This window comes from Oncorhynchus mykiss, chromosome 21, assembly GCF_013265735.2.
Source record: "Oncorhynchus mykiss isolate Arlee chromosome 21, USDA_OmykA_1.1, whole genome shotgun sequence".
Taxonomy (NCBI): domain Eukaryota; kingdom Metazoa; phylum Chordata; class Actinopteri; order Salmoniformes; family Salmonidae; genus Oncorhynchus; species Oncorhynchus mykiss.
In genome coordinates, this window is record NC_048585.1 from 41,350,063 (window position 1) to 41,361,989 (window position 11,927).

Here is an 11,927-nt window from a genome sequence, read left to right on the forward strand (position 1 = left end):
TTGTTGTTGTTTGTACTGCAAAGGGGTATACTAGCCACTGTGCTTCTACATCTGCGTTGCTTGCTGTTTGGGGTTTTAGGCTGGGTTTCTGTATAGCACTTTGACATCTGCTGAAAAAACAGCTTTATAAATATATTTGATTTGATTAGCATACCCCTCAGATCTGTAAGATTCCCATTATACAGTGTACTACTGTTTGATCATTACCTCATCATTCAAATCATATCAAACTTTATTTACACAGGCTTTACAAAAGTAAATGAATCACACATCTATTTATCTGTAACGCAGACCATGAATGATCCAGAGTTGCTTTGCTTTCCTAGGAGTGTTATACACATCCTGTTTTTTTTATTCCCATCTTCTGACAGATGTCTTTGTCCTAATTATCTTTCCTTTCAGTTTTCATCCTGTTTTCTTTCTTTGTGGACTTTATGCACATGCTTCAGCAGATAAGCCTTGTGAGTGAATCTTAAACCACAGACTGCACAGCCATGTTGTTTCACTCCTTTGTGAGTGAGTGTATGAGTGGTTAGGTTCCCCTTGAGACGGAAGCTTTTCCCACAGTCACCACAGCTAAATGGTTTCTCTCCTGTGTGAGTCAGTATATGCCTCCTTAGGTCCCCCTTCTGACTGAAGCTTTTCCCACAGTCGCCACAGCTAAACGGTTTCTCTCCTGTGTGAGTCAGTATATGCCTCCTTAGGTCCCCCTTCTGATTGAAACTTTTACTGCAAAAATTACAGCTAAATGGTTTCTCTCCTGTGTGAGTCAGTATATGTCTTCTTAAGTCACCCTTCTGAATGAAGCACTTCCCACAGTCACCACAGTTAAATGGCATCTCTCCTGTGTGAATACGCATGTGCATGGACAGATTTCCTTTTTGTTTGAATGTCTTGCCATAAAAGGGGTAGTTGCAGGGTTTCCCCATTGGTGGGGTCGGAGCCAATGTTGGGCTGGGATCCAATGGTGGGCTGCTGTCAAGTCCTACTGGGTTGCTGCTTATGGCTGAGCTGTGGATAGAGGCATTGTTTTGATTATCTGGAGGGTCACAGGAAATGTCGAAACCCTTCAGGTGGGTCACAGTGGCAAAAGGTTCAGGATCCACTCGTTTAGAGTCAATATCTACGTGCTCCACAATCTGGGTTTTAGGAAGAGTCAAGGACCAAAGTGGGTCCTCCTGATCACATTCACTTTTCACACAGGAAGGAGTGAATTTGAACTCTATGATATCAGGCTCCAGCCCTTGAATCTGCTCTTCCTCTATAATCTGTGTGGGCTTTGGGTCCTCCTGCACCAGACTGGGATTCCACTCTTGCTCACAGTGCTGCTGCTCAGGTGGATCCTCCTCTTCAGCGACAGCAAGAGAGAGGGGCAGGGAGCCTGGAGGGAAGGAGAGGAAGAGCAGAATGAAATAGAACACTTGAATCATACAGGTGAATTATAGATCTCTATGATCTATTCAGCCATTAGATGTGCATGAGGGCAGATAGCTAGGGCCAGCTTCTAGAACGAGATTGTATCTTAGTCTAGCAGTAATAACACTAGCCCAGCATGCAACTTATTTACCGACCTGTATCTGTGCATGTTTGACGATGCTCAAACGGTACTTCCATTGTCAGCGAACGGTTCTGATAAGGAATGCCTTGTATGCGTCGCAGAGTGGTATGAATAAGGAATTTATTATAAAGGATTTCCTTTAGTAAGTTACTATTTTTTCAATTATTTATCATGAGTGTCTATTTATATTGTCAGGTTGTAATATTGTCTGTTTTACCTATGAGGGGATTCGATTATCTGGCCCAGGTTACACCGATGGGAGGCCTCTCGGCTGTGAGCCAGAGCCAGGTGCCCCGGCCAAAGTAGTGATGTGCAGTTCGCAAATTATTCCTTATTTTTCGGAGGACTCTTTTTTTACCTACTCGAGAGTGATGATTCGTTTTTCTGAGTAACTCGTTCATTTTAGTCGTTCGTTTGACCTGCTGGGCAATGAACTCTACATCAGGATTAATACGCGCTCCTCTAGTGACGTGCTTACAACAACAACAGTATGGAATATATGCGCGCTGGAAAAATAGATCGTGCTGCAGGCAGCATAAATAATAAATAAAAAATACATGTTTTGAAGTGATAATTGTTCGCAGGGTGCAATAATTCATGCAATTAATTGATCATTGAATGTTATGATGGACAAAGCTTTGTTGAACCAAAACATACACAGCCTTTCCTCAACCAATTCGAACGCGAGAGTGAATCGTCTCGGGTGCTGCAGTCCGCAAAATATATTGTGCTTATCGCCCTCGCGGCAGTCAAGCAATGCATTCCGAAAAGAGTTGTTCACAATCTAGAACTAGACCTATCATATTGTTATTTTGGTGTTTACATATTCCATTGGTCAGCGCAACATGTACTCTGAATCTATTTGTTGGTCATTCTACAACTGATTTATCAATCACGTCATGGCTTTTATTCACATATGTATAAATGCCTCACTCTGTTTTACTTCTGTAAAACCCTGAAAAAGGCCAAAAGCCAAAATGCGTTGGTTCTACTTTTAGCAATAACGACGCTTTTTCAAATGTAATTCCATTGTCCTTCAAGTGTTGCCGAATATCCTCTCTACCTCAGTTTCCTACTTAATTCATGCACTTTGGTTGGAAAATGAGGTAGTGGCAGTGATCCCTTCCCTTTGCATCCCAGATTGGTGCCCAGGAAATAATTAAATCCAATTATTAGACGTGAACATCCCACCTCCAATTCAAAACCAAACATGGATGTCAATGTTTGCGCTTCGTTCTACATCCTGTCTGCAGTAGCATGGTGCCCGTATTGCCAGGCTGATTAGCTAGGAGAAACAGGTGTGAAACACAGACAGGTGTGCTCACAAAGGAACAACAACATGGAATCCATGTTTAGTTTTGATTTGGAGGTGGGGTGGTATAGCATCTAGGTACGTTCACAGATGGGGGTCTACCTCTGCCCGAGCACCTGCCCCTTTTCCCTCCTACTCGCCAAGAGCCCTTTTGGGTGGTGGTATAAAATATATATTTTTTTGGTACAGTTTTTGTCGTTGTTGTTCTGATCCCACTGCCCCCAAGTCATTGTGACGTCAAGTTCGCCACCCCTACCCCGTCTGTTGGTCTGCCCTGTATGAAGCTGGGTTGTGCCTTTCCCCCCCCCTCAGTCTGCTCTGTACGGTGATTGCCTGCATCCGGTACCCAAACATACATGGCTTGAAATACGGTCACCGGTCGAGTGTGTGTACCAAGTTTAGCTACATAGTTTAGCTACCAGAAGTGAAATGACAACATTGAACTGGGAACCATCATATTTTTGTATAAAATATCTAACAATGAAAGACAAGGATTGCTGTTTTGAATGTGGTCAAGTTAGTGTGGGAAAGGGGGAAAAAACAATTGTTATCATCAATAATGATAGGCCACCAGGTACAGACAACAATGATGACAAACTATTGAGAATGGTAGCAGACTCAATAGTTTGTATTGAGCAGACTCAATGTATTGCCACGCCTATTTGCAATATTTTTAACTAAAGCCTAAATGAGTGTGTGTCTACTGGCGTGCAGGGAAGCTAAAGTAATTCCCAGGGGTGAAAGTAAGCCGGAACGGTCCGGTACGGATTACTGGTCAAATAAATAGTGGGGGTACGCCGTACCCATAAAACATGAGCCTATCACAATAATTAAACAGATTTCAAGAAAACTGTAAGCTATTGCACTATTATCATATTAGCATACACTACAGTTAGGAACGTGTGGTATGTCAGTGAACAGCATGCTGCCAAAACAGGTCTTTCACAATATTTAAAAAACAATGGCAGGAAAACACAGGTTGGAGAGCAAATGGCTCCTGCTGAAAAAAAGAAGACTAATCTGTCTGTAAACTACAATGCAAAACAAGAGAGAGATAGGCTTTTGGCATGAGCACATCGGCCATCGCTGGTGAGTGAGCTGCGCATCATTGGGTGAGTCAGTGAAACTGGCAGTGGCGTGTATTCATAGATGCCAAGGGATGCCAGTGTTCCCCAAAATAATTACTAACAAAAAAACAAAAGATGTATTTAATCTCTGTGTTTCATCATTTCCCTTGAATTCGCAAGAGGATGAATGTATCTCACCGGAGAAAGCATCTGCGTGATGGAAACAGTACCCCTCTGTCTTTGTATATGTAGACCATCTATCTATCTGATGCTGTCTGGTCAAAAAGAGTATGACATTGTCGCCGCCCGTAGCATTGAATGCAAGGGAAGCCAGCGAGCATTTGGCTTCCCTTGATAAAAAATTATTAAATAATAGCGAATCAGCGTTGAACTGAACCGAGTGAGCTCAACTGTGAATGGTCCTGGTGCACCAAAAAAAAAAACAGTGTCAAGGGAAGCCAGTTTGGATTTGGCTTCAAACCAATCACATCACATCGAGAGCAAAACGTCATTGACAGAAAACTTGAATTGTTGTGTTGTCCTCCGGTGGCTAACTAGCTAAAATCGCCCTATTCCTAAATGAGCCATGGATGGAGATAGTGATTTGGACTTGTGGTTTTAATTAATTTTTAGTACTGGACAATGATTAGAACAGCGATTCTGATCCAACCATAAATTCATACATTGTGCCCCGGGCCTGAGAAAATGGAAGTTCAATATGTAGCTAGATGTAGTAGTCTAATGTGAAACTAGCTGGCTCATCGTTGCCCATGAAAGGAAGTTAGGCTAGCAAGCAAGAATTTCAGCCAGGTAGCCTTGGACAACAAAAACTAAAAGCATGTACTGTATGACAGTCATAGACCGTTTCGTCAACATGAGAGAGGAGGATGGCATTGGCATTTCTCTACAAGTAGGGTGAGTCAACATGTTTTTTTCTACTTAAACACAAGCTCACACACACACAGTATTATACTAAGAATGAGGTGATTTTATGATATTAAAATGTTGAAGTTGAAATGGTGCTGGAATAGTGGAGGAAGCTCATTTTTTTCTTTGCGACTTGCTGTAACTCTCTGTGGTTCTAAATCAATAGTTTAGTAGTCTGAAAATGTAGTAAACAACTTGTTTGACAATGTTGTAGGTCATCTAACTGTTTGTTACATGCAATATGCTTTGTGGACTTCACCGAACAGAGGTTGCTCTCCGGATATGTGAATATACAGTATTTTATAAACTCAGCAAAAAAAAGAAATGTCCCCTTTTCAGGACCCTGTCTTCAGAAGATAATTAGTAAAAATCCAAATAACTTCACAGATCTTCTTTGCAAAGGGTTTAAACACTGTTTCCTATGCTTGTTCAATGAACCATAAACAATTAATGAACATGCAGACTCTGAAAAACACCAGAGGAAAGATGTGCTTTAGGCATGCTGCAAGGAGGCATGAGGACTGCATATGTGGCCAGGGCAATAAATTGCAATGTCCGTACTGTGATACTCCTAAGACAGAGCTACAGGGAGAAAGTACGGACAGCTGATCGTCCTCGCAGTGGCAGACCATGTGTAACAACACCTGCACAGAATCAGTACATCCGAACATCACACCTGCGGGACAGGTACAGGATGGCAACAACAACTGCCCTAATTACACCAGGAACGCACAATCTCTTCATCAGTGCTCAGACTGTCCGCAATAGGCTGAGAGAGGCTGGACTGGGGGCTTGTAGGCCTGTTGTAAGGCAGGTCCTCACCAGACATCACCGGCAACAACGTTGCCAATGGGCACAAACCCACCGTCTCTGGACCAGACAGGACTGGCAAAAAGTGCTCTTCACTGATGAGTTGCGGTTTTGTCTCACCAGTGATGATGGTCGGATTCGCGTTTATCGTTGAAGGAATGAGCGTTACACCGAGGCCTGTACTCTGGAGTGGGATCGATTTGGAGGTGGAGGGTCCGTCATGGTCTGGGGCGGTGTGTCACAGCATCATCGGACTGAGCTGGTTGTCATTGCAGGCAATCTCAAAGCTGTGCGTCACAGGGAAGACATCCTTCTCCCTCATGTGGTAACCTTTCTGAGGGCTCATCCTGACATGACCCTCCAGCATGACAATGTCACCAGCCATACTGCTCGTTCTGTGCAAGACAGAAATGTTTCCTGCAAGACAGAAATGTCAGTGTTCTGCCATGGCCAGCGAAGAGCCCGGATCTCAATCCCATTGAGCACATCTGGGACCTGTTGGATCGGAGGGTGAGGGCTAGGGCCATTCCCCCCAGAAATGTCCGGGAACTTGTAGGTGCCTTGGTGGAAGAGTGGGGTAACATCTCACAGCAAGAACTGGCAAATCTGGTGCAGTCCATGAGTTTAAATGGTACCTCATTCAGTTGATGGTGACTTTCTATGTAATACAACACTAACAGATTATAGAGCAAACAACACAATTATCACAACACATAGGTTGTAATGTGTTTTTTTAGTTTTTTTTTCCTGTCTTGGCTTCACCAGGGTTTTACCCATGGATCACTACTGGAAACGGGATATCATTTTTAGGACTATAATTTATTCCTCATATTGTAGCCTACAATTTGTGTCTCCACACACCTAGGTCTAGGCTATTGATGGATTCAAGAAAAGGTTGTTTTATTTATCTCAGATTCTCTATTTGTCAGTGTCAAAGTAGCCTGTCATTTCAATAATTTGTGTGGTATTAAAAAACATTCTGCCAAAGTCTCCAGTCATGTAGAATTGCACGAAATGCCTTTATAAAAGGCCAGGTCCCCAGGCTACTAAAAATGGTCCCGTTTGTGCGACTTCTGTAAGTGCCTCTACTACTTTAAAAAATTATAATAATCTCAGAGCTCCTTGGGTCATCCCACTCTCGTGCTCACTTTTTATTCTAGCACCTCCAGATGTACAAATTAAGCACTGAACACCGGTAGTCTAGACTCTAGCTATATACAAAAATATCCACACAAGCTACTAGCCACATAGCCAGCCAGCCATATATCATGATTAAGAAGATAATGAATTGTAGGCTATATTATGAAATTATTTAAAGCGCCAATATGTAACTGTTTGAGCAACGTGCCCAAATTCATAAATTCACTTACAGTGAGTTATAGATGTCATTCTCATTGAAAGCAGGTCTAAAAAGCGGTATATCTGTTCTAGGTGCGCTATTTTTATGCTTCCTGTTCTTAAGTTTCATTCTTGCATCTTTTACTTTCAGTTTTGTACACCACCTTCAAACAGCTGAAAATACTATATTTTCAATTATGGAAAATATATTTCACAGCGGTTTAGATGGTACAATGATTCTCTACACTACACTTGCTTGTTTTGTCACATAAACTGAAATTAGGTGAACTATTAGAATTTTAGCAACCAGGAAATGGAGGAGTGATTTCTGCATAGTACACCATTAAGAGCATTGAAGATAAATCACAATCTGTTCAACCTAATAATTAATTGCACACACCTGGTGTTCCAGGTCTAAATCAGTTGTCATTATGGGGTATTGTGTGTAGATTGACGAGGGGGAAAAACAAATTAATCCATTTTAGAATCAGACTGTAACATAACTTGTGGAAAAAGTGAAGGGGTCTGAATGCTTTCCGAATGCACTATACCAGTAATACATTTCTTGTTTAAGAAACATTACAAAGCATGCTCATCTGTTTTTTTTTGTGTGATTTGCTGTGTAATTATTATTATTATTATTTTTCCATCTACCTGACACAGTAGCTGGTGGACCACTCTGCCTCCAACATGGGAAAAGCATTGCCAAACAGGTACAGACATAGGTCGGTAAAATAAGTCACATGCTAGTTTTATACGGCCAGACCCGAAATACAATCAACATACAATGTCGATCTAGAAGCGGGACTAAGTTGCCTATTTCCCATTTCTATCAGCTTTTCCTGACAAAAGACAACTTTTTTTTATCATGCACGGTCAAAGTTACAGTACATAACTGTTTTTAAACCCTCAATTGAGGTCTTATTTTTGCTCAAAACCCAAAGTGGTTTATTCTACAACCTTTCTCCAATCAATGGGCATTTGGTAGTCTGATTTATCAGGCCGTAATACAAAATCTAAACAGCTTCTACCCCCAAGCCGGTGCCCCCTGCACATTGACTCTGTACCAGTACCCCCCTGTATATATTCTTGCTATTGTTATTTTAGTGCTGCTCTTTAATTTCTTGTTACTTTTATTTCTTATTCGCATTATTATTTGTATTTTTTTAACTGCATTGTTGGTCAGGGGCTTGTATGTAAGCATTTCACTGTAAGGTCTACTACACCTGTTGTATTCGGCTCATGTGACTAATAACATTGGATTTGTAATACCTTGATCAGACCGACAGCCTCGTTGCATCAATGCTGCGTAATAAATTCTGCAGTCAAACTTATACCAATTAATTGTGTATTACAGCCTGATTAATCAGACTAGGCATTTGGAATATGTTAGAAAATGACAGGTCCAATCTGCATCCTCTCAGAAATAATGGGGGGGTTTAGGGACAAAATTCCACTTCGCCAAACACAGAGGGGATTCGATTAATATGGCATGGCTGCCCGGGTGGACGGATTGGCATGGCTGCCCGGGTGAAAAGTGATTGTATTAGTTTTGGAACCGGGCTGCCTCCCTGCTGTGGCCGAAGGCGAAGTAGGCTCAAAACAAAAGTGAAGTAGGTTAAACACATGGAGTAACGAATAGGATTCAGTGTTTTCACATGTAAACGTGATTGCCTTTGATTTAAAAAAAAAAACGCTTTATATGCCTTCCACATGAAAACTAGTTAGAAAACTCGAAAACATATTTTATGGGAAAAAGAGATGAATGTTTCTGGACAATGCATCATGCCGCATTGTTGACAATATGACTGAGCGGCGCAATTACTGTTTGATTTGAGCAGGGTTCCCCTCCCTCACCGGCTCCGCCGGGCGCCGAAGACGTGGATGTTGATTAAGGCAGCCCCCCCGCACCTCTCTGATTCAGAGGGGTTGGGTTAAATGCGGAAGATACATTTCAGTTGAAGGCATTCAGTTGTACAACTGACTAGGTATCCCCTTTTCCCATAGCCCGGTGCAACCTAGGCCAACTTAATCGAACAGTGCTTTGAACTAGGCCATCCTCTGATTGGTTGACCGTGATCCAATCGCCGACCAGGCTAGTTATTCTTGGGCGAATCTAAAAAAAAAAGTATTTATTTGAATCCAGGTTTATCTGGCGACATAATCAAGTTACACATAATATCGTCAGAGGGTGGAGGGGGACCTGTATCAGTGATCACTGATAGAGACAGATCACCTGCATAGATTGGAGCACCTTGTGTACTCACCCATGGATATAACTGTTTATAACCAGGTATAACCGTGTACAAAACTACCGTAGATATATGCCAAGTTGCGGTCAAAAGAACTCATGAAAGTGAATAAATACTTTGTAGAACTGAAATGACAGAATCCAGCTACCCTCTGAATGTACACGTGCTGCATTGGTGTGTATTCTCCAGTTTCTTTTATACAATTTCTATAATATCCTACCATATTCTATATGTGCAACTTGATATGATATTGTGGGTGCTATACCATTTGGTTTGAAGTGACAGAGGATTTTGTCATGTTTTGATACCACTCCAATTGTTTCACTTACAGCAATGCTAATGCTGGCTGTGGGGTAAGTACATAAATAAAATTAAGCTATTTCTTTTTTTTTTTTTTTTCTTAATTTTTTTTTAACCAAATGTGTATTTAAACGTTCTGAAAACGAAATGATACTATTATAAATAATGTGGATTGGACTTTGGAAAAAAGCTGCGCAAAGGAAACCTATTTTCGTTTTACAGAATATGCAAATGAACTGTAATTATGATCAAATAAGTGTTTTAGTCAAGTTTGTTTTCAGATAACATTAATTACATGTCTAGTTATGTTTTGATAAGACATAATTATATGTTTTTGCTATGATTGATTTTTTCCTATATTTTTTTCCTGGGATCAAACTATGTTGGTAGCTTTAGGGGTTAAACAACTATGAAATTGTGATTACTATTATGTCAAACAGTTGATTAATTGAGTAGAACTATAGCTATCTACCAGTGTATCTACATACGAACCTATTTTACATAGTTTTATCTCCTGTGTGATCCGCAGCATTCTCCGTAGCCGATCATTCTCCTCCTGGTACTCCGCCACCGTTTTCTCAACTGCCCCGACAATCTCCACAACAGCCGCCGTTAAACGCTCATTTAAAAACACATGCAACAACTGTAGTTTAGACATGTTTAGTCGAATTATAGTTGTGCAGCCTATTCTGCTCAGCCAGTGGGTCTTATTTTCTCCACATAAGCAATGGAAAATAAAGTCGTCTACAATCCTACTTCCGTGTTGTAGTCTTTTTTTTTTCTTTCTTTTTCACTCCTTGCTTCTGGTGGGTGGCGAACGCAGAAACATACAACAGCGCCGCCAGCTGGATGGGGGTTTATTACTTTACAAGGCAGCCTACAGACCAGAAGTAAATGGAAACGATAACTAAACTACATATACTGTACACAAACAGTGTTTAACATAAGTATAGGATGATGTGGGAGAATCATTTCTTCATCAGGAGTCGACTGTATATCGTTACTCTATACAAGATTAAATCAATATCATTAAGTGGCATTATATCAACATTTATGAGAAATACTATTGGCCAAATGGGATGGAGATCTTTTCTGAAAATGATACGTTTTTAATGCATCAATAACACCAGTCTGAGCATTCTCTTATCACCCTGAGAGACATTTCAAATCAAATAATCAGAAATTCCTGTTTCTACTTACCTGAAGAAATGTACATACTTTGAACAGCTGGCCTGTGAGCTTCCAACAATACTCTGTACTGTTTGAACGTTGCATCATCGTCCAAATCATACTTGATTTACAAATAACATTTTACAAAGGTAAATCCATCACACATCTATTCCAGTTGCTTTTCTTGCCTATGGACGTTTCACATATAACGTGGATAAGGATGCCAAATGGACTCGGATAATACAAAATATACAGTAAGTGAAAGCGCCCTAAGAGTGTTGTCCACATCCTGCCTTTTTTCACCCATCTTTCTTATCCATTTTGTTTTTTTGTGTGGATATTTTTTACATGCTTGAGTAGGTTTTTCCTGAAGACTAACCAAAGTATATGTTTGGTAAGCATCCCCTTCTGACCAAAGCTTTTCCCACAGTCACCACAGCTAAAAGGACTCTCTCCTGTGTGAGTCAGTTTATGCATGGTTAGGGTCCCCTTCTGACTGAAGCTTTTCCCACAGTCACCACAGCTAAAAGGACTCTCTCCTGTGTGAGTCAGTTTATGCATGGTTAGGGTCCCCTTCTGACCGAAGCTTTTCCCCCAGTCACCACAGCTAAAAGGACTCTCTCCTGTGTGAGTCAGTTTATGCATGGTTAGGGTCCCCTTCTGACTGAAGCTTTTCCCACAGTCACCACAGCTAATTACTTTCTCTCCTGTGTGAAACCTCATGTTCCCGGATAAATGTCCTTTTTGTTCGAAGGTCTTGTCACAAAAGAGGCAGGCACAGGATTCCCCACCATGACAGAGTCGAACATGGGTCTTCAGTTTACAGGTGGAGTTGTAGCGTCTTTTGCAGAAGTGGCATTCCCTGGGTCTCTTCTTGGGGAGAATCACATGCCTCTGGAGGTCAGCTTTCTGAGCAAATATTTCACCACATTCATTGCAGTGGTGAGTTTTTCTAGATGTGGTGTTGGGTTTAGAAGATTGTTCCCCCAATGGTGGGTTGAGATCCAATGATGGGCTGTGATCCAATGGTGGGCTGCTGTCAAGTCCTACTGGATACGGCGAAGTTGTGGTTGGAAACATTATTGCCGTTGTCTGGAGGGTCACAGGGAGTGGCATGAGTCACAGTGACAAAAGGTGTGAGATCCACTGGTTTAGTCTCTCTGTTCTCCACAATCTGGGTTTGGGGAAGAGTC

The 11,927-nt window shown here is 41.4% G+C and overlaps 1 protein-coding gene across 1 annotated transcript; it reads right to left on the reverse strand.

Moving 5' to 3' along the window:
• Positions 1-216: 216 nt before the first annotated feature.
• On the reverse strand, positions 217-10,080 carry ozf (Zinc finger protein OZF). Its single transcript, NM_001160563.2, is given in 3 exon segments — positions 217-524; positions 693-1,381; positions 10,057-10,080. Coding segments are annotated over 2 exon segments (363 nt in total). The 5' UTR covers positions 930-1,381; positions 10,057-10,080; the 3' UTR covers positions 217-398.
• Positions 10,081-11,927: the final 1,847 nt, after the last annotated feature.